Raw genomic sequence first — 26304 nt, forward strand, 5'->3', positions numbered from 1 at the left:
AGCCCCCCTGCCACTCACACACTCTGAATCTTGCTGCCTGAGTTTTTTTTCCCTGAAATCAAGTGCCCTCCTCTCCCCTGGACATACCAATCAGGGTGTCCTTAAGAGACGTGGTCTTGGAAAGAGACATGCAAACACACGCACAGTGACTCTGAACATAAGTGAAACAGCCAATGCAAATGTGTGCATTTTTTTTGGTCTTTTAGGCATGAGCCCCAGAGTACCTGAGCAGCTAAGCACTGCCCCTGATCAGACCCCATTAAAAGTTTCTCAGACTGAAAAAACTACCTTGCCTTTGGCACAGCTGTGTCATAATGAGCAAATCCGGATATGCAGAGGAAACCTCCACACAATATGCATTGTTAACCAGCAGCTGTGTTTCAAACTATTTTCACAGTGACAATTGTTTCCCATTCTTTGATGCATTTTATGCATTGTTTTATGCCTACAGAAACAATGCAATGCAAAAATTATGCTAAAATCCTGATGAATAGCTCTTCATCCAAAAAGTAAAATATAAAGGGTCATTAACGGTCAAAATTCTGCTTTCTCTTTGCAAACTATACTCTTGACACTCTAAATATTTAGCATAAAGTAACTCATAAGTGGCATATTACAGACCATTCTCAGAATCTTACATTAGTATGTAGGAAAAATGAAAGCAAAATATCATGTAAGGAGAAAAAATGTTTGGACTGGTTTCAGTCATTTGTCTCACTGTCTATCTTCTCACGCCACATTCCCAGATGCAACTTTGGAGATATTGGAAGGCAGTGAAACCAAGTAAGATCATGCTTGCATTTGCATGCAATGCTAAGCCACGGTTATATCACGCTTAGTCGTGAAGTGTCTTTTTAATGAGCAAGCAAGCTGTGGCCTGTTCTCTATTTCTGGCTTCTCTCCTGTCCATTCTCTGAGCCTTCAGAACAGTTCCTATTTCAGACTGCTGTGGCTGGATGCCTCTATTTCAGGGCAAATAGCAAGCACAAACAAGTCAGGGATAAGTTATGTTCAGAGAGCACAGTAAGCCATGACTTAAACAAGCCAGACTTCATAAGCCAACAAGCCATATATTCTATGTGTGATGTGCAGCTGGCTAACAAACCATGGTTTGTTTGCAGGAATGGGTTCACACATAATAGGCAAGCTTGCATGACACCTTAAGCCACCTTGTGCTTAGTTACCTAATAGCCCCACCGTGCTCAACAAACGATTGAGCACAATGGGAGTCCTGAAGTAGCTCCCTGTCCCCTCTTCTCCCACAAATTTTCCTTCATTATCCTAGGAGACGCTGGGGAAGCACAGAAGGGGGCGGAGTGGGGAGGATCCAAAGTGTCCAAGTCGCACCTGAGGGTAGGTATCAAAGGCTCCACAGAGCTGATCTCAGCAGAGTATATGGAGTCCTGTGCTGAGTATTGGTGGGAAAAGAAATTGTGCTCAAGTGCAACCTATATGATCAATGCAATGAGCCACCTCCTCTTGGCACTAGGACATCTATAAGAAGAGAGACTGTCTATCTGTCAATGCCATAGCTCTGATCAAAACATCTGAAGCCGAGGCATCTAAAACATGTCATGCATACTAAAGGGATCCTAGGATTTGCTCCCCAGGGGTTTTTTAAATGTATTATTTAATTTTAATAACTTTAAATGTTTCTGTGACCCTACAGTACCACCTTCAGTTACCAGGTGGCAGTCTTTGCTATCCAGAAACTAGCTTTGTTGTCATGGTTTGAAGCTATGCAGGCATAGCTGAAGGAATACTAAAGATCCCACAGTCACATAAAAAGTGCCACTTTTTGGTAGAAAGCTGGGGTAAAAATCAAACGTATGAATAAAGGGGGATGCCAGTGAGGTGTGACCCTCACCCAGATAAGGTGGGCACAATGTAATTTCTTTCTTGGGATGTATATCTGCTCCCCTTACTACTTGCTTTCTACTGCTATATACAGAACTTCATGATTAGAAAGACTTTTGGGATAATGTATAGCAAATTATTGTGAAACTTCTTTACTCTGCTGACCTTATTGAGGAGTGTCTTTGTTTTCTTCTATTGTTCGCAATTGTTCTTTTGTACACATCTTCTCTTTTGATTAGTTTGTATGAAGTGGATTTTTAAACTTAATTTTCATTAGCCCCCTTGAAAGCTGTCAAGTTGGAAGGGCAACATGTGAATGTTTGAAAAGAAGCATAAAGCAAATTAATAAACAAGTTGATGCCAGTTGTGTGATCATAACAGGGTATCTGTTATTGCAACATAATGCAATAGAAATCAATTTGGAAAAACACAGGCAAACTGAGCTCTGGTTTCTGGATTAGCTATTAAATTGCATGTGCCATTTTGAAACACATGCCGAATGCTAAGTGCTCCAAATGCTCTGGTTATTATTGTTTTTAAAATGTGTATTGTTGGTTTCTTTTTTAAAAAAATAAAGGCACTGGAGGTTAACCTACTATTAATTCCTACATGTGAACTATGATAATCCAGTAAGAAAACTAAGAAGAAATACAATAGAAATGAAGACATAATAAGCTTAGCTTCTGTAAAACCCATAATTAAACCTGTGGGATCCACAATTTCAACCCACTAATGAGGTATGCTAGGAAGAATTATACAGATGTGTGTGCCCTTCTCAAAGTATATTAGTGGCCAAGATCCAGGCAGAACCATATGCAAGAAATCTCCCAACCACCCTCAGACTGGCAAACTGGAAGCTCTTCTTCTGCTCTTCAAGACCCAGCCCCCTAAGAGTCTGAGCTCAATCCCCCCCAAAGATTACTTGGTTGGAGGAGATCCAGTTGTGATGAACAGGGACTCCGAAGCCTCACTCTCAGAAGACCCTGCTGCTTTGTCCTCAACAGAAGATTATCCAGAGTTACCAAATTCAAGGGCAGGCTTTGGTCACGGAAAGTTCTCATGAGGCACCCACCTCCCCAGAATCGAGTTCCCTAGAAAGACCCCAGAGAGAAGCACCCCTGCATTTAGAGGTGGTCACATCGCCATCTTCAGATTCAGCCAGTCACAGCCTTTTCCATGTCATCAGCTTCAGTTCTTTAAACTCCAAGAAAAGAGAAATGCCTCTGCTTAAATTACAATGATTTAAATGCCATGGCCAGGGTGTTCCAAAGGCGAGGAGCTACCACCAAGAAGGTCCTCTGCCTCAAATCGCTATCCAGTGCTCTTCAGATGGTAGGGCCGCCCCAGAGAAAGGCCTCAAATGATGACTTCTGCAGACAGGCAGAGTGATTCAGGAGAGGGTGTCCCATCTCAGTAGGTGGCCCAGTGCAGATCCAGTTCTGCATGGCACCACACCGTAGCCATTCATCACCGCTTCCTTGAAAGACTGAAGGGTGTTATATTATGATGTCTTCCTCTGAGAAGCCCACGGACACAGAGCAGCACTGTAGCTATTGGCGCATTCAAGAACCGGGGCGAGGATCGATAAACACCTTCCCCCCTTCCCCTGTGCCTCTTGCCTCTGTCACCAGGAGTGACATCAGCACCAAGCTGGGTAGGAAAGCTCCATTCAGTAACGGACTCTTAACATCCTTGGTTGTGTTATTTTATATTAAATATATGGCACTTAAGAAAACAGCAATATAAATATATTCAATCAAGAAATGCATTATGGAAAACAAAGGAAATATTAAAAACTGACCTCAAAACATTTTTCCTTCTTAGCCTGATGTAACAGTTCCACCATCCCTGGTAGAAGCTCTGGAAAGATGTAGCTTTCTAAGAACTCCCTTGGAGAACCTGGACAATAATGTTTTGGGTTTTGGTAAATTTATTTAATTTTGGTTCTGTTTACATAAAAAACATAAGAGGGGAGCTTAGCCCCAAAAGACTCCCACTTTCCTCTTCCTGCTCCCTAAGTACACACCCATCTGCTTCTTTATTCCCTGGGAAAACCATGGTTTGCTGTAACATCATCAATGCAGAACTAAAAGCCCAGCTCAAACTGTGCTTTCCAAGTCCAACTTGGAAGCAAATCCTTGTTTTCAATAGCCATGGCTAGCCCAATTTTGATGCCATGGCAAGTTATGGTTTGCTCAAACCATGAAGAGATGGCAAGGCTGCCTCCAGGTTTGAATATCACCCCTACATCAAAGTGGCCTCTTACATCAGTTGGTTCCTGGCAGGCACCAGCAATCTACAAATGGCCTAATATTTTAACTTTTCATAATGTCATGGCATAGCATCAGTCTGGAATATCATGGGTCATTAAAATATAAATATGTTGGTTGCTGATACCAGCCCAAAGTGAGTAAAAGATCAGGTAAAGTGAGAGGAGGGAGGAATTTAAAAGCAGAAGTAGTGCCGGGATGGCCAAACCATGGTTTGAACATTACATGTGAATCAGTGCATGGAATCTTTACATTTGAAATAACACTGTCAAAAATCCTTCACTGTATGAGCTCCACTGGGACACATTGGATCGTGGCATAATTCTTTAAAATGGTGTGAACAGAAGAAACGTATCCGAAATATCAAACTAGATAGAGCAGAAGACCACATGTGAATTACATCTCTGCTATAATTGTCTTCCACAGTGGGGAAAAGTACACAAAACTATAGAAAAGCGACAGGAAATTAAAACAGAAGCTTCACGCCACAGGAAATTGTGGAGAGAGGCAACAAAGAATGGGAACCAAAAGGTAACAGGAAGGATGACCTCATATTTCTGAAAGCAGACCCTTGCTGCAAGATTGTAGATAGCATGCAAAAGGTGGCTGACATTTTGAAAAGCATGTTTCAGACTTGGCTATGCTTAGCTTGTTCATGGTGGAAAGTGGCACCACCGCTATCTATCCCAGGAGACACCAAACTGCCTCCATTTTTATTATCCACAATGCCCTGAAGCAGCATCACCCCGAGGCATTGTGGGTAATTCAAATGCTGGGCCCTTAACTGCTGCCATGGGAGCTCAAAGGCGACACTTGGGGATGGGAGAACTAGGAATGCTCAAGGATCCAACCTGGTTCGGCTTGATCCTGTTCTTGATCTTTGCAACCTGTTTTTCAATTCATACCAACTGCAAAAGTTGCACATTGTGGGAAAGTTGTGTATTTTTCAAGTACATATTTTGCAAACTCAGCTACATGTCCAGGAACATTTTCAGAGAACATGGGTCTCCATCCATTCCTGATGGTGAGTTGCAAGCTGAAACAAAATTCTTATATATCCCTACTGAATCTGCCCTTGATTGAGAGAGGGCTCACAGCACAAGGTGAGGACAGAGAAGAAATGAGCACAAAAATTGTCATGAGCTATCTATTTACATCCATTTATGGATGGGAGTCGGCCAACGGGGGTTTATCCATTTCGTGTGAACCAGCCTGAAGCTGGAGCGGGGGGCAAACAGTAAACTGGGAAGTTGACAGCATGAGCCTACGCACATCTGCTTAGAAGAAGGGGCTACTACTGACTTCCACGTGGCCTGACATGCAGCACAAGACCGTAGCCGTCAGGTACTCCCTCCCTGCTCTGATCGTGGCACCATAACTAGTTTGACACTAAATATATGTAAATTCTTCCCCCTATTGCCTCCTACCCCCATCTTTATTACCACCCTTGTGTCAAACCGACAGCTGCTCAGGTAGGGCCTGTCTGCTTGTTAGCACCTGGTAAAGCTGGGGTGTTGGCCCCCTTTCAGTCTGCAGGCTGAATTCCATTTTGGGTAAGTTCCTGGAATCCCCATCCCAGTGGTGAGTGGGACCCAAAATGCCAGCATATTTGAACCTAAAGCAATTTCTGTCAATACATAAGCCTTAGGGGAAGCACTCCAACTTTTTAAGGAATGGTCCTATTGCCCCTTGACCTTTCCTTAGGGTTACACAATAGTTCCAATCCTCAGCCCCAAGGCTGAGCTTGGAACTGGAGCTTTGATTCCTGTCTCCTGCTGCCTTGCAGCTCAGGGTGCACTATGTTTTACAGAAACAGTGAAGCAATATTAGCACTAACACCCCACAATGGAAGCTGCCTTAGACTGGAGCATCTAGCTCAGTGACAGAAAGTGGCTCTCCAATATCTCAGACAAGGTTCTTGCCCATCACCTGCTGCCTAATCCTTTTAACTAGAGACCCCAAAGACATTTCAGATCTTCTGCATAAAAAAGCAGATCACTGGATGATGGTCCCTCTCTTCTCGCCTCCCCTTTCAAATGTCTGCAAATGAAGCCCAGGCTAAAGCTTTGGACAATGAATGTCTCCGGGGCAAGGAGCTATGTCAATGTGAACAGCTTCCATGGAACTGTGATTGGTTTTACTGCTTTTCTCTCTTGAAATAGAAGAATTCTGCTTAAAGAGGGCAGCTGACTTCCGACTTACATGTTTTCAGATCAGGTAGCTCAGGAGCCAGTGGCAGGGAAAGGAGAGAAGGGGTTTTTTGAAGAACCAATTCATCAGTACTGGCTGATTTGCTCCGATCCCCATTCAAAGGAGGTGTCGTGTCAGTAGTCAGAGAAACCTGCATAACATTATTATGTTATTCATAATATTAAATTATTATTATTATTACAATAATTATTCAAATGGTTATTATTCAAAAGGGCTGCATGTGCTAGCATGGAGCTTGCTCGCAATCAGTCAAGGCTCTCCAGAACACAAGCTTATCACTCCAAGGGAGTGTGGCCACTGCCTCATACAGCCATTCTAGCTGCTGATCGTCTCCCCTCCATAAATTATTCCAATTCCTTTTAAAGCTCCTTGGCCCTTGAAACACTCCCACAAGATGCGGGGGGGGGGGAGGCTGGTCTAGCCAACGACATAAGACAGGCAGTTGGGGAGCCAGGATTGCCTCTGCCGCTGCTCCTGCTCCGCACAGGATGACTCTAAGCCTTCTAGTTTGGGACTTCTGGGCACCGCAATTGAATTGCAACCTAAGAACATCTGCTCAGGAGCCCTGGGTAGATCTTTGATCCTGCCATCAAACACAAGAAGGGAAACAGCTCTGGTCTGGCCTAAAATTTACCTGAAGGGTAAGTGCAGGCTCCTCTTTCTTATCCAGCAGAGGCTTCTGTTTCCATTCATCTTGGTCAGGATGAAGCGGTTGCTCTGCTTCAAATTCTTTTTTTTTCCAGAGGAAGCAAAAAGGAACCAGCAGGTGTTTATTTTTTAATTTTGCAGGCCCAAATACTTTTCTTCAAAAAGGCATGAGCTACAAACATATTATTGCATGCACATTCACTCTCTCCTCCAGGGCCTACTCAGGACTTGGTTTTTTTACAGGGAGGTGACCAGACTGCCATTTAGTGACATTCAGACATTATGGTTTAGCACAAACTGCAGGTTTACATCAAGTCCCAAAATTCATTACTTCCATACCAGGTCTCTCAGAGGAGATAAGCCAACACTCAAGAATTGCTGTTATAGAGCTTAAATTCAGTCCTCTACCTGAATCTTTTTCAAAAACATCCTTTTTCACAGCCACATTTCCTGAAAGCCTCATCCCCACAGAGGAGAAAAGGGAGAAGGTGGGAAGGGAAGGGAAAACACAGTCTACTCTTCAAGCAGACTCTCATTATTTCCTGAGACAGAGTCCAGATAACTTGACAACCCACGATCAAAGGTTAAGTATGGATTTTGGGTTAGTTGTTGCTGAACTGTCTGTACCTAGTCTGAGAGGAGCTGGCTGGAGCCAGGGGTCAGACTAGATGGTCCAGGAGGCCCCTTCTGACTCGCTCTGTTTCTATGTTTCTAATTAACAAGTCATGGCTTGTTAACCACACACAACCCATGAGGAGAACCCATAGTTTGTTGTCTTGGCTGAATTCAGACAACACAATAGGCCATGTTCCCAAACCCGCCCACCATTCCACAATAGCTAATATTCAACCAGTAGTCACTGACTGTGGATTACTGATGTCTGAGACTTGTTAAAGCAAATACCCCCAGCAAATGTTGTGAGCCGCCCCGAGGCTTGTTGTGAGCTGCCCCGAGGCTTCGGCGAATGGGGCAGCATAGAAGCTTCCTAAATAAATAAATAAATAAATAAAATATCCTTAAGAGAGGGAGAGCAACCTGAACAGGTCAGAAAACCCCTTCACTGAAACCTGATGGAAAAGTCACATTATGTACCTGGATGACATACCTCTTCAAAAGGGATGGAGCCAAAATACCAAACACACCAGCATATTTCCACTTAAAATTCTTATTGCCAGTAATGTAGCCTTAAGAAAAGCACTTCAGCCTATTAAAATGGCAGAGGAGACAGATTCTCTCATCCTATATTTTTATTTTATATTTTTATTTTATACTGATAATTTTAATTTTGTATTTGTAAATCAATGTATTTTTTGTATTGTTATATTTAATGGTAATTTATTATGTACTTTTGTATTTCAATGTATTTTATCATGTTGTAAGCCGCCCCGAGGTTTCGGCAAGGGGCGGCATAGAAATGTTATAATAATAATAATAATAATAATAATAATAATAATAATAATAATAATAATAATCTAGAAAACCAAAAATTGATTGCTGCTTTGGAAGGGGCAAAGTGAAAGGGGTGTGCCTTCTAAGGAACTTCAAGGGCTGGACTGGGATTTCATACAGCTTGGATGTAGCCCAGAGACATGAGATTCAACACACCTGATTCAGAGTCTCTGCTTACAGGACAACTTAAAACATAACCACACATTAATAGCAATATTTGGCTCCCAAATCTCTACACGCCTGGGTACACCCACCAGCAATGAAGAACTATAAGTCTTACAAAGCTTGCAGATCCATTTATTTCTCATTTCTATGCTGATATATTCTATGCCTAAGAATTGAGGCCTTTGAATTGTGGCGCTGGAGAAGACTCCTGCGAGTCCCTTGGACTGCAAGGCGATCAAACCAGTCAGTCCTAGAGGAGATCAACCCTGACTGCTCTTCAGAAGGCCAGATACTGAAGGTGAAACTCAAATACTTTGGCCACCTAATGAGAAGGAAGAAGTCACTGGAGAAGAGCCTGATGCTGGGAACCATAGATGGCAAAAGAAGAAGGGGATGGCAGAGGATGAGGCGGCTGGATGGAGTCACTGAAGCAGTCAGTGAGAGCTTAGGTGGACTCTGGGGGATGGTGGAGGGCAGGAAGGCCTGGAGGAAGGTTGTCCATGGGGTCGCGATGGGTTGGACATGACTTCACAACTAGCAACAACATGCTGATATACTGGCATAATGTTTACCGACAGTCCAACATTTAACTTTGCCCATTTTTTCTAGTTTTCTATTTCCACATACTTTCAAATGGAGAGGGCCACTGTAGCAGTTAGAGTGCCAGATTAGGGAGATTTGGTTCAGATCCCTGCAGAGTCATTAAATTATTGGTGTAACCTTAAACCAGTCACACTCTCTCAGCCTAGCCTACCCGTTGTGAGGGTAAGCTGGAGGTAAGAAGCATGTATACCGGGAATGGAAAACATGCAGCCCTCCAGATGTTGTTGGACAGCATCTCCCATCAGCCCTGACTAACATAGTCAATGGTGAGGGATAATAGGGATTTCAGTCCACCAACATCTGGAGGGCCACACATTCCCTATCTCCTTGAAAAATGCAATGCATAAATGCATTAAGAAGCCTTCAAAACCAGTATTCTCCTGCCTCCATCTCTCTCTCCCCCCCCCTCTCTCTCACACACACACACACACACACACACACACACAATCATGTACTTTTGGTCTAAAATGACACAGTATACTTGGTTACTTTCTGATTTTCCCCCAAGTTTATAACAGGCAATTTTTTAAATAGATCATTCTGCCTCTAAAGTGGTGTTGGGGTTCAACTTATTCAAAGCTGCTTTCCTCCCAGTTAACATACTGCAAAATTGAAACAAGAACTACAGTAATAAATTCATGCTGAGAGATGGTCAATTCCCTCAATATACTGGAAGATCACCACAGAACTTGCATGCAGGCTGTGTTATGGCTTTCTCTTCTTAGAAACTGAAGAATGGGACATGTTTATTTGGTATTAATTAAACCTGTGATACAGTAGCAATAACATCATCACCCTCCGTGCTTTATGAGGCAATAAGCCTATTCCTCCCACTGCATGAACTGCTTGGCTGGATTCACAGGGGACTCAGATAAGTGCCTTATTAAAAAAAGAAAACAGAGAAGAGGCAATTGCCACTTAATTCTTGGGATGATAAATGGCCAGGAAAGGCCTCCTTCCTAAGACCAGAATACAATGCAAGAAGTGCAATTTCTACAAAGTGCTCCAGGGAAAACTGAAACTAAAAAGTCACTGGGGTCAGTCACAATTTCTCAGCCTAACATTCCTTGAAGGGTTGCTGTGAGGATAAAAGAAGTGGGATTGGTTAGCTAAACAGATAACATCCAGTGCTGGATACAAACCATTGGCAGGGTCTGAACCCACCTGATCCTGAATGCTATAGGCAGGACTGTGAAAGACACCCCCCCCCAAAAAATGTCTAGAGACAGTTCCAGTCATTCCCTAACCTGTTTGGGTTGGTAGACACATTTGCGATCATGCAAGACTGTTGGGGGGGGGGGTGTCACAGAATGGCTGCCATGGTAGGAGTGGCCAGTCACAAAACTCCAAATTTCCAGAAGAAAAAAAGAAGACTAGAATTTGCCCCCAACTGTAAGCAAAAGGCAGAGGTTGGGATCTGAGCTAAAAAACCCCAACAGAACCATTCCTTTGAATCCAAAGGCTTTTTGTTCCGGCATCCATTTCACTGAAGGCAAATGGATAAAGTGCAGAGCCAAGTAACTTAGCTGAGAAACTGAGTGCCAGACAAAGGCAGGGTCTGAACCCACATGCCAGATCACAAAGTCCCCATTTCAAAGTGGCAATGCTCAAAGAAACATTGACAGGGAGAATGTCAAAATCAACCAACAAGCTAATACACAGTGGTGAAAACATGCACACAACAATGCAAAATACCCTCAAAGCAGTCTCTAACAATTCTTGGCATATCTTATCCTTTCTTCAGGATGTCTGGGTATGCTTTAAAACAAATGACTGGGCCTAAAGGACCTCTTGTAAATAAAGTTGGTACTGGAGACCAGCATTTCCCTTTGCGAAACAATGGTTTTCCCGTTACAATTTCTTTTTATTCAAACACATAAAACATAATAAAACCCAGAAAGATCCTGCCAAAAGAGATGTCTGTGGACACCATTCTGGAATCTTCAAGTACAGATAATACTGACCTAGATGTACTAAAGAGCAGACTAAGTATAAAATAATTTATTACATTCCTAAACTAACATTAGCAACTTAGATTGCGTTGGCACCCCCTTCCTTCCACTAACTTTGCCCCTTTCACCAAACCATTGATAATTTGTTGGTTCTCCTAGCACATGTGCATTTTCTCAATCTAAAAGGTTGAAATATCTCTCTTAAGGCTTCGATTCTGACAATATGAGCTAATTTTCTGCCATTTTACCCTGCCCCTGTTGCCTGGATCCGGTCCTTTTCTCCCCGCTCCCCTGCACTGAAATGCAATCCCCAAGAGCATTTATGAAAGTAAATTTAACCCTTTGGCAAAAAGATGTACTGTACTTCTGAGGTACAGGACTGAACAATGAAGAGAAACAGTTTTGAACAGATGGGGTCCCTGTGCTGGAGGCTCCACACCTGCATTCTGAAAGAGGTTCAACACCTGTCTTATACCTGCACACACAAAAATTCAGGTCTTTACTGGTATCACAGCATAAACTTTCAGAGGATGCAATGGTTCCGTCAGAGCAAGATTGTGGACTAGAAATCCAAGGACTACCCTGCCGCCGCCACCACACCAGTCACTAGCCTGATAGACTAACCCATCCTTCTCCATTCTGGAACCCAGGGAGTATTTTGAACTGTACTCCCATGCTCCCCAGGAAGCATGACCAAAGATCAGAAAAGCCAGAAATTGTTATCCAAAATACCTTGTGGGAACTCAATTGGCAAAGGTTTTCTTAGGCCATCTACCTAGTGTATTTTTCCCCCTCGCTTGTTTTAGCAAGGAAGCAAGCAAGCAACATAACAACCACCAGCACAGCGCATAAGTTATTTAGAAAGAAAATAATAAGATAGTGGCAACAAATTAACTCCCAAGTCATCATTTAGAAAGATAAATGAAGTCAAGGACAAACTATTGTTTCCTTTTTGATATAAGCAATGGGAGAGAGTTCACATGAATCTGTTCAGATGTCAAATGCTGAACTATAAAAACAAATTGCAATCAGTTATTTTAGTGGACTACTAAATTGATTTTATCTACATGCATTCCTATGTAACTTAAATCAGCAGTTCTGTATTTTTTAAAAATCCACTGTGTTTAGACAAGACATCGCCTTAGCACAGGTATGACCTAATTTGTGGGGGGTGGGGGGGATAATTTCAAACATTATATTCCATTGCACAAAAATCCAGTGCAGTCCCTCCCCTCCACATCCTGAGAGCACAAGTACTGCTCAAACCGTTACCAGTGACAAATATAAGAACAAAAATTTGAGCATTCATATTCCCAGTAACACGAAAGTTTAGCTTCCATTGCACGCGTTCCCCAACTGCACAAAAGATGTCCAGCTGCACCTCATAATAAACTCCGGCTGGGGCTGCTGAGGGTTGGGAGTCCAAACATCGGGAAAGGCTGCTGCTTTGACCACTAGGCACACTATCGTTTCTATGCCCCCCCCACCCCCACACTGCAAGAGGGTCAAATAAGGATAATGTCCCCACACACAGGGGAAAAACAGGGACAGTTGCGGGGAGCAGGACTGCTTGGGGGGTTTCTCCTCAGGCTCCCACCTGCGCAAATCTGGTCCCAGAGGTTGAGCGCCTCAGTGCCCGCCGCCGCCGCCGCCGCCATGGGAGCAGGGCGGTTGCTAGGCAACCCCCGGCCGCGCTTAGGCCCCGACTAGGCCGCGGAGCCTTTTCCTTTCCGGGTCAGGCCGAGGAAGTCGGTCTCGCTGTGCTCGGGCAGCGGCCACGCGGCGGGACCGCGGGAAGGGAGAAGCGCGAGAGGCGAGGGGCCAGAGGAGCCCCCCGCCTCGTGCCCCCGGAGAAGTGAGTGAGGGCGGGGGGGCGCCGGGGGGCGCGAAGGGCCTGCTTTAAATGCGCACGCGCGTGTGGGGTGGGGGTCTGCGGGAGCCCCGGCGTTTCCCACTGGTGGCCCTCAGGTATTTTGGAGCGCGGCATCGAGCGCGCCTGGCTATGGCCCTCTTGGCTGGGGCTGATGGGAGTTACGGCCTTGTTGGCGCTGGAAGTTGGAAGTCCAGAGAATCTGGAGGGCGCCAGGTTGGGGAAAGCTGTCCTTAACCTTTGCCGGGATGCGCAAAAGTTGAAGGCTGGTGGAAGCTCAGCCCAAGCTGCAAGGAATCAGTTGCACGCTTTTACCACCAGAGACTGAATTGGATCCAGAGCTAAGGTCTCAGGACCATCCTGAGACTTCTCTGTGATAGGACGGGATAGGAAAGCTTTAACTACTGGATAGGATGGGATAGGAAAGCTTTAAATTACTGGAGGAATTTCAATTATTGCGGCCCAATGATGTGGACAAGGTGCTTGGAAGAGTACGTCCCACCACTTGCCTATTGGATCCTTGCCCGTCTTGGTTAATAAATAACTCCAAGCACGGGATTGGGACCTGGATTTTGGAAGTGGTTAACGCTTCTCTGAGGGAGGGTCGAGTGCCTGCCCCTTTAAAGGAGGCGGTAATACGACCGGTCCTGAAGAAAGCGTCACTGGATCCAGAGATGGCCACTAACTATAGACCTGTGGCCAACATCCCGTTTCTGGGCAAGGTGCTGGAGCGAGCGGTGGCGGGACAACTCCAAGCACTCTTGGATGAAACTGATTATCTGGATCCTTTTCAGTCCGGCTTCAGACCCGGGTACAGTACTGAATCTGCCTTGGTCGCCCTGTACGACGACCTGTGCAGGGAGAAGGACAGGGGGAGTACATCCCTGTTGATTCTTCTGGACCTCTCGGCGGCTTTCGATACCATCGACCATGGTATCCTTCTGGACAGACTTGCGGGATTGGGGGTTGGAGGCACTGCTCTGCAGTGGTTCCGCTCCTATCTCGACGGTCGATTCCAGAAGGTAGTGCTGGGGGACCATGTCTCTACGTCATGGCAGCTATGCCATGGGGTACCACAGGGCTCCATTCTATCCCCTCTGCTATTTAACATCTATATGAAACCGCTGGGAGAGGTCATCAGGAGGTGTGGGCTGCGGAATCATCAATACGCTGATGATACCCAGCTTTACCTCTCATTCTCCACTAACCCAGATGAGGCAGTGGCTGTGCTGAACCGGTGCTTGACCGAGGTAAGGGAATGGTTGAGGGTCAATAAACTGAAACTCAACCCAGACAAGACGGAGGTCCTGTTGGTTGGCGGATCGGGTTTCGGAGAGGGTGGATTTGACCTGGTCCTGAATGGTGCAACACTCCCTCTTAGGGATAAGGTCCGCAGCTTAGGAGTACTCCTCGACCCGGAGCTTTCTTTGGAAGCTCAGGTGACAGCGGTGGCGAGGAACGCCTTCCTTCAGCTTCGGCTGATTAATCAGCTGCGCCCCTACCTGGAGTACGACTGCCTGGCGACAGTGACACACGCGCTGGTGACTTCCCGCCTAGACTTCTGTAACGCGCTTTACGTGGGGCTTCCCCTGAAGACAGTCCGAACACTTCAATTAGTGCAAAATAGAGCTGCCAGGTTGCTGACGGGGACGGGGCGTTATGCTCACATGACTCCAGTCCTCCGTCAGCTCCACTGGCTTCCCATTGAAGCCCGGGCCCAATTCAAGGTGTTGATTATGACCTACAAAGCCCTAAACGGCTTGGGTCCTGGCTACCTGAACGAGCGCTTACGTCCGTATATGCCCGACCGCCCTTTGAGATCTGCGGGAGAGTCCCTTCTCCGGGAACCCTCCATGAAAGAAATTAGGAGAGTAAGTACCCGGAGGAGGGCTTTCTCTGCGGTGGCGCCCAACCTATGGAATTCACTCCCCAAAGAGGTCCGCCTGGCACCGTCGTTACTGGTTTTTCGGCGCCAGGTAAAGACCTTTTTATTTAAACATCATTTCAATTGTTAAAACATATGATCTGGCCAGGGCAACTTCTTCTTCCTTCTCTTTCTCCTCCTATATTTTTATTTTATACTGATAATTTTAATTTTGTATTTGTAAATCAACGTATTTTTTGTATTGTTATATTTAATGGTAATTTATTATGTACTATTGTATTTCAATGTATTTTATCATGTTGTAAGCCGCCCCGAGGTTTCGGCAAGGGGCGGCATAGAAATGCTATAATAATAATAATAATAACAACAACAACAACAACAACAACAACTAAATAAATAAGGTGGGGAGGGGGATCCCCTCTTGTGAAATCATCAAATTGACCTGTGTGGGAGGCAAGCAGTGGGGTTCTGCTTGTGAATAAGGCCCATCAGTTTCCTTGCTTTTCTGATCCAAGCAACTTTTTCTGTGGAGCGCAAGTGGTGGTGATGTGCAGCAGTTTGAACCGCTCTGAGAAAGGGGATCGAACAACTTCGTGAAAGGCAACCTGTCAATGGCTTTTATTCCTGATGTCTCTCTGCTTCCAGTCACTGAGGCACCATGCCCACCTCACTTGCTGGGAAGCATGGCTGGGATGCTGCTGTTGCACTTCTATTCTGCTTCTGGAGTCCCACGGGGAGCAGATTGGCCACAGCATGATCGCTGCCCTCTGGCCGGATCCAGCGTGCATGTTCACCTTGGGGTGACTCAGCCTGAGCATGGTAGCCAGAAGGTGGGCCCAGAACGCTGCACATTAAGTGGTGGGAAAGGTTCTAGCCAGCCAGACCTCTGCGATGTGGTGAAGCTGGTTGCAGTGGCGGCTTTGTGCAGATCCCCTGACACATCCACACTGCAGCCTGCCTGTTCTGGCTGCAGAGTGGCTGGGGTGCTGCGCAGAGCCACCAGTATGGCATAACATGGCTTCTGCATAGCCAGACGTGCCCGATCCTGCCCAGTCTTGGAAGCTAAGCAGGGTCAGCCCAGGTTAGAATCTGGATGGGTGACCTGAGTGTATGGTTCTATGATCATTGTTGTGAATTGCCCAGAGGGCTTTGGCTATGGGCGGTATAGAAATGTAATGATCACTGAAAACAAAACAGCCCAAATATGATACATCTTGCTAGGATTTTGCTCTCAAGAGCAAACGTGTGGTGCATTTTTGAGAAACAGTGCTATGTTTATTCTGTTACTTTCCAGAGGTACAATTACTGCTGTTATAATTGCAGTGTTACCCACAAATAACAAGACAGATAAATTTCTGCCTGTGGCCACAAGTAGGTTGATGTAATTCTCCCTAACAGCCTCTCTTCTCTGAGCAGATACAGTAGAACAGACAGATAGGAAGTTACCATTTGTAACGGTTTTGGTTGACAAATCGCTTATAATGTCTAAATTTGTGTATTTGTGTCTGCCATCCTTGACAGTAGCAAGTGTTTTTCCTTTTCCAGTGGTAATACTTAATCATATTTTGAATGTGACTGATTGTAGCGAAAGTCTGGTAAGCTTTTTGTACACACAATTGCATACATGCAAGAACATTTGCACTCTTTGCAGATAGATATCCAATGTAGCTCAGCCATAGATGTATTCTCCATATATGTAACATAGGTGATCTTGTTCGCGAGCATCTTTGAACCCCGTCTTCAGCCCTCAGCAAGGGAAATAAGAGTAGGAGATCATCAATTATTTCTTTTCACAAAGTGTAGCACTGAAAGCAAGGAGGGGTTTTCTACCCCTGCAGTGAATTACTGCAGCTGACATTACAGCTGACATGGGCTCTGACAGACTCCGATAGCATCAGATAACTGACAGGGCCAACCCAATAGTCTTGGGGCTGCTGGCTCTCTCCCTTTAATTCGGCTCCTCCCATCACCAGCTCTTTCCTGTAGTGAGACCCCTCCCCTCACTGTGTCCCTCCCCATTTGGGTATGGTGACTCAATATGACAGGATTAGGGTTGGGTCAGATTAACAAGGAGTCACAGGGAAGCAGATGAATATGGAAGTGAGAACAGATCCTCCTTCCCTGCTAACACTGGCTGGGGATTGTGAGAATGGCAGTCCAACACATCTGAATGGTACCAGGTTGGGTTGGAGAGTAGGACTCAGTCTGGGGAGTCGTGGGTCCAAAGCACCATTCAATTACGAAGTTTCACTGGGTGATGCTGAGCCACTATCTCTTAATCTAACCTTTCCACAGACCTGCTGTGAGGGTAAGAAAGTCAAAGAGTTAAAACAAAACCTATGCACATTGAGAGAAAGGTGTGATATAAGTATGATAAATAAATTTGTCTTACCTTCCTCAAATAGGTGGTCCTGTATGTATAACAGCAGTCTTTGCCAGGGGAGGGGAGAAAGCAGATCTCCAGATTTTGTGGGGCTTCGGGTCCCAAAAACTGCCAGGATGGTCAATGACCAAGGATGCTGAGAGCCTGAAGTATCTGGAGATCTATTTTCTCCCTTCCCTTGCTCTAGGGCATCTTTTCTCCGTATGAGTATCAAGTTGTAAGTTGGAATACCACTTCCTGAACACATCTAACTACTTGATAAGTCAGCCATTTATAACACCCTGCCAGCTGGTGGAAAAAAATGTGTACTTCCACGGATTTCTCATAGGGTCTGAATTATGATAACATTTTCTTTCTCTGCTTGGCATGGCATTCCAAGTGACTGGCTTCCTATACCCATGTTGGTAAGTTACCACTTGGTAAATAGGTGTCTGTAGTCCTCTTCAGGTAATGATCTGCGTAGAATGAGCTTGAAGAGAGTGCTTCTCCCACATCTCTCACGTTTTTGTGTGTTTCCCCCCAGAATGGCCATAAAGCATGGGAAGAAGAAGAATTTTGAGAAACCTGCACAGAACAAAGTTAAAGCTACTAGCAGTGAGATTATTATAATAAATGACAGTGGTGATGATAATGGGCATTCTGATTTACCTGCAGAAGTCATGGTAAAAAAGCAGCATTCAGTAAAAGCAAACGCTTCAGACTGGAAAGGTGCAAAAAAGAAAAAGAAAAAAATCAGGAATGAGGCATGTTCAGACCTTCACATTATAGAAAGTAATGCAGAATCAAAATCAGTTAAAAAACTCAAGAAGATACAAGGGAAACCCAAGAAAAAGGGAGACCAAGGACTTTCTTGTGAACCAAATTGTGAGGTTCATAGTGAAGGGGTGTCGGAAGAACAGCAGGAAGAACAGCAGGGGAGCAGTCTTCTTACCAGGGAGGCACACAAAAGAGATATTCTAAGTGGCCATGGCTATTATAATGACTTTACCACAAAGAAGAAGAAAAAGAGGAAACATAAACCTGATTGCTTCTCAGTGTTACAGGGTGAAGAAAATGAGAATAAATTTAAACAACGGATCTCCCCAGTCTCAGAATCTGTTTCCCAGGAAATGTTCTCCAAGAAAAAATGGACTTCCTTCCAGAATGCTGACTCTGATACTGGCAAGAAAAAGAAAGTTGCCAGCTGTTTAATATCCACATGCAATCGGGAAAGTAGTAATGGAGTTTCAGATAAAAGCATTGTCCCTGGGTACCAATCGCAAGAAAGCCTTGGTTTCAAGGGCAAAACTTTAGATTGTACACAACTTCAAAAGGATACAGCCCACATATCCAAAGAAGAAAACAAAGTGATCAAGAAGAAGAAGAAGGTGAAGAAACAAAAAGTTGCATTCCCTTTTGCTTTAGCCAGTAAGCAGGAAAATCACTCAGGTGCTTCCAGTGAAAATCTTAAAAAAGCCAAATTTAAAAAAAAGCTAATTGCTGGTGTGGAAAAATCAGATCTGATTCTGGACTCTAAGGGAGCCAGCAAAATAAAGAAAAGGAAGAAAGTCCAGGCAGAAGTTGTAAGGAGTCAGCCCGCTCTTTCGCTAGATGGTAACAATGTGTTGACAAATGAGGGAGAGTCTGCAAAGAAGAAAAGGAAAAAGAAAATGAAAAAATCCAAAGGGGCACAAAATAGTATGCGAAAGGAGGAAGATGGCAGCAAGCAGAGCGTCAAGAAGAGGAAGGCTGGGCAGAAAGGAGGCTTCCAAGACTCTTCAGAAGAGCCCAGTTTGAAGAAAGCAAGGATAAAACTAGAAGCAAAGGTACATCCCAAATAGAATATTCTGTTTGCCATTCTGTATTGATCATGGGTTAGATCCAGCCTAAGTTAAGCTTTGATTAGCCCCTCTGAAATCAAAACTCACACTGCTGATTCAAGGGGACTTCAGCATGACTAACATCTCCACATTTTTGGGCTTCTGTTATGAATTTTGGAAATCATGTTTCCTCTTTGAGAGTAACCATCGTTGCAATCTCAGTAGTCTTGCACTGCAGGAAAGTCTGTCAGGTGAAATTGCCTGCACTCATACACAAAGGGAGTTCAATTCCTAGGTTAATAATCCTTGCAAAAAGTGAATTCCCTAAAGCATGGAGCATTGATTTATTCCAGTTTCTGGAGGGGGGTGTGTGAGAGAGAGAGAGACTGTGATTTGCAGTTTGTTTTATAGCATGAACTGCCTTGAAAAGGTAATTGGGAAGGCAGTATAGCAACGTTTTAAGGATTAGATTGTGTCAAAGCACCTAAGTTGATGGCATTCTTCCTGGGTTGGGTTGGAGATGGTGGATTGAGAGATGACCTGCCTTGCTCTCAATATGCTGGTGATTCTGCAAAGAAACAAAGGTGCCCAAATTCCTAACCTCTTTTCTGAGATATCCTTCAGCTGCAAATCACCCTCTTATTTTGGCATCTCTTGTTCATTTCATGCTTGGCTGGCAGCCCAGCAGCTTCAATAGATCTCTCTCCTGGCAACCTTCTTTGTACTAAGATAGAAACTGCCTTACAATTTCTCAGTTTTCCTGTATCTTGATAGCTGGAGAATGGCTTCCATAACTCATACAGTTCCCTTCCCTAGTTCCCCAGAGCTTGAGTCCCAAACTGTGTAATATAAGGGAATGTTTCCTCTTTGGGATTTGCTTTTTGCTTTTTAGTACCATTTAGATCTCTGTTGGCTCTTATCCTTCCTCCTGCCGTTGTGTGTTCACGGCTGGATTCCATTCCTGGCATCTGGCTTTCCACCTCTCTCTGTGTGTGCACGTGGCCCTTCACTTCTAAAGCAGCTCAGTCTGGACAGTTATCTCAACTTCCCCAACCTGGTGCCTTCCGAAGAGGCTGGATTGCAACGTGTGCTTCTCCACCTCGTAGGACAGGCTGATTGCACTACTGGTGGGGAACTGGTTTCGGACAAAGGCCTGCATTCTGCAAAATGCAGCTGCCCGGAGCCTCCCGTGAGTGGTGAGCAGGAGCGGAGCAACCTGCCCCATGCAGCAACTAGGTTTGAAAAGTGCCATTCACCCTCTAATTGCCATGTGGGCGGTGATCTTCTTCATTAGGAAGGGGAGGAGAGAGAATCTGGATGAATGAGCATGAATCTAAAGCATTTCTATCTTATTCCACAGCCAAAAAGGTCCCCAAGAGACTTACAGATAAGTACTAATAGAAGATAATTCCTGCCTGAAGGCTTGCACAGTCTAAAAAGGCATGACAGAGGAACAAGGAATGGGGAGGGGAGGGCCGTGCAGACTTTCCGTGGTGCTGGTGGAGCAGCCCTGCTGTCTAACTGCAGCCTGCCCATGTGATGTGTCCGTAGGTGTGATATGTCGGGCCAGTTTTGCTGAGGTTCTGTGAAGAGGCCAGTCCATGCTGAGGTGGAGAGGCAAGAGCCCATCTGCCTGCCCCACCCCTCCTTCTCCAGCTGCTGTTTCCACAAGATTTGCAGCAGGCTGGCTGGGATCTACCAGGAGATTTTATTTATTGATTGATTGATTTAGAAAATTTCTATGCCGCCCCATTTGCCGAAGCCTCAGGGCGGCTCACAAACATAAATAACTTCGTTAAAATAATATAAATTAACAGTATAAATTAAGACCTTCGTCCATCTAGACCTGGACTCGCAGTAACTTCTCCAGGAAAAGATGTCCGGGTTTAAATATGACTTCCGCACTGGGCCGCTTTTCCTTTTAATTTGACACCCTGGCAACATGCCTTTTGCATTGCCCTGTCATGGCGAAGCCAAAGTAGGTCCCTGCGATACTTATACATGTACTTTTTTTTTTTTACAGGAAGAAGAGGAAATAAAAGTTGTGGCATTTAAGAAAGGAAACTGTGATGAAATAAATATAGATAAGGTACTACCTCCCGCTGCCCCGTCGCTCTTTTGGCGTCTCATTCTTGTGGCATTCGTTGGGCTCGTTTGGATCAGGCTCACTCCACGCATGGGTGGCAAAGCAGGACCGCTTCTGCTGGCCGCAGCAACCTCTAGACACACCGTTTCAAGCATTCATGTGGGGTTTGTGGCTGTATGCCCTGCCTACCTCAGTCCTGTACACAGTAGTTTAATGATGAAGAATAAATGTCTATAGGTACATCCTTGTGGAGAGTTCCAAGATCCAGGCAGCCGTGTTGTTCCACATCAACCAAGGAGTCCTAGTATTCTTACCTCTACAGGGAGCTGGTCTTTTGTAAAACTGTTGGGTCTTGATTGTCCATTCAGGGCCACCCTATCTGGAAATTGCAACAGGGAATAATATAATAATACAATTCATTTCCCTCCCGCCTCCTGTGAGGACGGCAGTTAAGCTCCCGGGAAACAGGACAGGCTGATGGGAGTGACTGATGGTGCCAGTGTCCTTATATGTAACTGGTGCAGCATCTCTTTGAGCTTCAGCTACATTTGAACATGATTTGCTTGTTTGACTGTGGCTGTCGGTACCGGGCAGGAAGCTTTGAGGGCACCGTGGCTGGCGCAGGCCATCAGCTTCCGGCAGAGTGGCAGGCACGAGCAGCAACGGGGGCCAGGAAATCTGGTATGTCAGGCTTTGCCAAGCATGGCCTGGAGCTTCTCCCTGGTTGTCAAAGGCCTCCTGCTGCAGACCCGCCCCCACAACATGAGGGTAAGAAGACTAGGAATGGGCGGCAGAGCAAGTGTGCTCATTTTCCCTCCTTGCGTTCGGGCACGAGCAAGTTCAGGACACCCGAATAGGGCTTGTGTTCGGTGCCAGTGTAAGATGAGAGGCTGCAGTTCTTTCTACAGAAAAGCTGGATGATCCTCCACAAATTGAGAACGGAGTCAAGAGGGTCATTTGTGTGAGGCAGGCAATTGTACCCGAGAAGTTGGCATCAGCCTCCAGTAGCACTGCCGCCCCCCGGACCCCATATCCTTGTTGTGCAGGCATTTTGTATTTCCAGAAGTGATTCCAGGCACTCCCTTCGGTGAGCAAGGCCTGCTCTGCCCCAAATGCTGGAGACGGATGCCTTCCTGCTTCATCCCTGAGATGGGCAGGGAGGTCCTCAGAATTGCAGCTCTGTTTTCCTTTTCTGAGTTCCAGGCCTTTTCGATACACTGCCCTCATTTAGTTGGGCTTGATTGTCCAATTATTGTAATGGCTACAGCACCTATTTTAGAAAAGTATACTGGCACTTTAAGCATTCTGGAGATGTATCCAGGAGTCACTGGGAAGGTTGCCCATCTCTGATGCAAAAGAATGTTGAAACTTGAGTTGCATGCAGAGATTTAGTGAAGGGTTTGGAAAATCAAATAGTTGCTCAAAGGGTCTGGAAAGACGGATGGGCTCAGTGTGCGTTCTGCTGCTCCTCTTTCATACAGACAGATTTAGAATGTCTTTTACCTGCACCGTTCCCTGGGCCAAAAAACCCTCAGCTTCCCAGTCCCAGACTGTTTTGCACGTAAAATCTGCCCTTCTTGGGGAAACACGTAGAAACTCTTAGGTGTGAAAGTAGATTTTTTTAAAATGTGCTTTTTCCTCTGGATTGAAAAGAAGCCTTTCCATAAGAAACCTTTTTATCCTGTCTTGCCCAATCCATTGTTCATAATCCACTTATTCATTTATCCCTCTGTTTTTTTACATGGTGATCAAACTTTAGCTGAGACGGCAGGCCCTCCAAGAAGAGATTGACCGGGAATCAGGCAAAACACAAGTCAGCAAAGAGGAGGACGAATCGGTGAGTGCAGGTCGCACGACGGTCCCATCAGCGAGGTTAGCACGGCCCTGTGCCGTCATCAGCTTGATATGCGAGTCACGTCTGTGACTTGGCTACCCGTCTCGCATCTGACTGGGGACTGGGGGGGTCATACTGAAGAACAAATTAGTCCAGTCCCTAGAGATGCTTGAAAGCAGACTAGTAAACTCCAGCCTCCAGTGGGCTGTAATTCCTGTCATTAATCGAGAAAAGGGGCATTTCTTCTCCTCCTGCTGTCCCCTGGTATCCCCCTAGGGGAATTGGTTCTGATGGCTTTGCTGCAGAAATTGTGTTTTCAATTTTCTGTGGAATATAAATAGCAGTAGCTTTTGGACATAGCTGTCACCAAGACTCCAGTTAGCCCTATCATCTCCCCCCACTTCCTCCTCCATTATTGGAAAAGCGAGCGAGTCACATCAAGATGGAGCATATGAGAGCGCTGGCTGATTCCCCTGGCTTCAGTGGGCCACCCAATTTAGCCCTGCTAGCAGCCACAGGCAATTTCCTCCTCTGAAGAATGTGGGCCTAGAACTCTGACAAATGAGTTGGGATATCCTGCCACTGGAATCAGTAGCACTTCTGGGGACTCCTTTGCTTTTCACAGAGACGGGGACTGGAGTCTGGAGAGACGGGAACTCAGCGTCCCTGCTGAGTTGTGTCTAAAGTGCTTCCATATTGAGGTGAACAGGGCAACTTGGTGGGTGCGTGCCGGCAACCCAGACTTGTCAGTGGTCTCAAAGGGTCACTTCACATGTGACGAAGTTCCCATGTGCAATTTGGTGTACCTGGGTCCCAGGACATAGTCTGAAGACCCCGAGTCTGGTAAGAGCCTAGATGGGAATCTTGTTGCTGGTTGAGGATGGCAGAAATTATAGGCAGCACATCTGGAGGGCAACATGTGGATGAAGTCGAGTATAAGTGATATTTTATCTCTGTAATAATTATGCTAGATGTTAAAGAATACATAACCTTTGGCTTTGGCAGTTGATAATCTAGGCCCATCTTAGACTATAACCTTGACATTCTTACTCTAGAACAGAAAAGCAGAAAAAATGCCGGTAAATTCAGGAGCTTGCTATTTATGGGAGTTGATGTGATTTGAAAGAAGGGTGTAAGGCTTTCCTGGTACTTAAGATTATCTGATAAACACACCCACAGCAATGCCAGCTTTCCTGAACCAAGAAAGCAGGAATTTTGAGGAAAGAAATGTTGACAATTTATACAACTCATTTGTAAAGGTTTGTTTTCTTTTTCTTTTCCTTTCCTTTTATAAGAGAGGAAAAGGGCAAGTAATTTCCCACCTATCACACACCCCCTTTCATTCTCAGATGCATCGAGTTCATACATGTCTATATGGCTCCGGAGTTGTTGGGCAACTGATGTTTTGGCAGGGAATCTCAACCCTTTGATGACAGCCTATTAGGATTTATTAGCACTTAGAAGAATAGAGAACAATGAAGGCCAATTAGTAAGCTTCACAAAGAGCAAGTTCAAAATGGCAGGAAAAAAACCAGGCATGCTGTGTAGCTACAGAAAGTTAACCTCACAAATTACAGGGTTTTTTGCAGCTGTAATTATGCCTGCATCTGTGCCCTAGTGCCTCTTTTCTGCCCTGCCCCCTGTCCAGCAGAAGGAACAAGCGATGTGTAAGCTGGTATGCCTTCCATGAGTGAGGAGGTCTCATATGGGAAGACGGCGGGGAGAGTTGAGCGTGGCAGGAGAGGGGAGCAGCGGAGCTCAGTGGCAGAGCATTTGCTGTGCATGCAGAAGGTCCCAGGTTCAATCCGTGACATCTCCAAGTAGGGCTAGGAGGGGAACCTGCCAGTGGCTGCGAGCCACTGCCAGCAATACTGGGCTATGTGGGTCTGATTCCGTATACAGCATTTTCCAGGGTGGGGGGGGGGGTTACCTCTCACAAATGCATGAAGCCCTAGGGTTAGTGGTCCATCCTTGTACCTCCTGTCAAAGAGGCCGCACATGTGTTTCCCTTAATGCTGCCAGAGAATTGTTCTCAATGGTGGGGGGGCAGTGCTTTTAAAAGGGCAAGTTAACCCATGGTTTATTGCTGCACCCCTGGCTTGTCTGGCAGACACTTGAACAAACTGCAGTTTGTTTTGTCAGGATTGAGCAGGAAGTTGAACTTGATGGCTTTATTGGCCCATTCCTGCTATGTGTCCATGATCCCATGGTTCTTGTTTAACATATAGCAATTAATAGTTTAAACAAACCAGAGTTTACAGCCTAACAAGAAACCATGGTTTTTCTTGCTGGGTTGTTCATGATTAACAATACATAGGTTGCTAGAGCTGCTGTGCTCACAATCTGGAATTCAGTAACCCAAACCATTAGTTAACATTACGTATAAACCAGGTCAGTCTGTAATTTATAAGGATTTCCCCCATTCGGTCCAGGGGAATCCATTCAGGTAGCTGCCTCCTTCTGGAAAGGACCTTGGAGATCATCAGAACAAACAAGGAAGCCTGTTCATTCAAGGAATAAACAAGGACGCCTGAATGAGAAGTTGTGTAGCAATAATGGTTGGAGCGTGGGAGGTCTTCATGGGTTTGGTTTTGTTGGTCATTAACCAGCCATGCTTCATCTGCAGCAATGGTTTCAGCCAAAACAAGCTAGTTTTCAACAGACCACACCATGTTTTAGCGTAATGTTTTAGCATTATTTGCAAACCTGGTCTGTGGATCATACATTTCAGTTCAATGGATAATTGGCTCCACTATCTTCACCAATGTTTTGCACCTAGCTCCTCCCTTCTTCCCACCAGCTAGTGATTTCCTCCTGGTTCTTTTTAAATAAACAAACAAGCCAGATCCTGGGAGCCTGAAGTTTACCACCAATATACTAACCCTTCTTGACTTGCCTTTCAGAATTTTGGCCAGTGGAGTACAGCAGAGTTTGAAAGTTCGGAGCAAAAAACTAAGTTCCTAAGACTGCTGGGTGGATTTAAAAAAGGTTCTTCAACAACTCAAGAGTCTGTGGCCCCAAAGCTGAACATGGCTCTGGACAAAAGCCGAGAGCAAAATCTGCAGCGGAATCTACTGGCAGCGTTTGAGAAGGCAGTAGATTTGAAGCACCACAGAGGCATCGGCCTTGGATTTCAGCCTGCTCCTCAGAAGCATGTGCACATAGATAAATATGCTTCAAAATCTATCAAATTTGAGGTGTAAAATTTGAGGTGGAAAGCAAAAAAGGCTTCGGCAAGGGGCGGCATAGAAATGTTCTAATAATAATAATAAAAAACGGGGGGAACTTGAAA

General features: G+C 45.2%; 2 protein-coding genes across 2 annotated transcripts in view; one reads left to right on the forward strand and one right to left on the reverse strand.

The window, feature by feature from the left end:
• Window positions 1–12813, reverse strand: part of IQCK (IQ motif containing K) — a 51312-nt gene extending 38499 nt beyond the window's left edge. The window contains exons 1-4 of the mRNA XM_044433672.1: window positions 12753–12813; window positions 6973–7067; window positions 6330–6468; window positions 3659–3756 (exon numbers count right to left, since the gene is read on the reverse strand). Of these exons, the coding sequence (XP_044289607.1) occupies window positions 3659–3756; window positions 6330–6468; window positions 6973–7067; window positions 12753–12813 (393 nt within the window). The remainder of the gene's footprint in view (window positions 1–3658; window positions 3757–6329; window positions 6469–6972; window positions 7068–12752) is intronic.
• Window positions 12814–12908: 95 nt separating this feature from the next.
• On the forward strand, window positions 12909–26304 carry KNOP1 (lysine rich nucleolar protein 1). The gene is made up of 5 exons (XM_044433825.1): window positions 12909–13010; window positions 17817–19098; window positions 21116–21181; window positions 22938–23015; window positions 25916–26304. Exons 2-5 carry the CDS (start codon window positions 17818–17820, stop codon window positions 26213–26215), a joined length of 1725 nt encoding a protein of 574 aa, XP_044289760.1. The 5' UTR covers window positions 12909–13010; window position 17817; the 3' UTR covers window positions 26216–26304.

The sequence above is a fragment of the Varanus komodoensis genome, unplaced genomic scaffold (assembly GCF_004798865.1).
Source record: "Varanus komodoensis strain SLA01 unplaced genomic scaffold, ASM479886v1 scaffold26, whole genome shotgun sequence".
Lineage (NCBI taxonomy): Eukaryota > Metazoa > Chordata > Lepidosauria > Squamata > Varanidae > Varanus > Varanus komodoensis.

Coding starts and splice junctions, on each gene's coding strand:
- KNOP1 (XM_044433825.1), top strand. CDS start 17,818: ATGGCCATAAAGCATGGGAAGAAGAAGAATTTTGAGAAACCTGCACAG. Junction 19,099..21,115: donor GGATAAAACTAGAAGCAAAG/GTACATCCCAAA, acceptor TTTTTTTTACAG/GAAGAAGAGGAAATAAAAGT. Junction 21,182..22,937: donor ATGAAATAAATATAGATAAG/GTACTACCTCCC, acceptor ATCAAACTTTAG/CTGAGACGGCAGGCCCTCCA.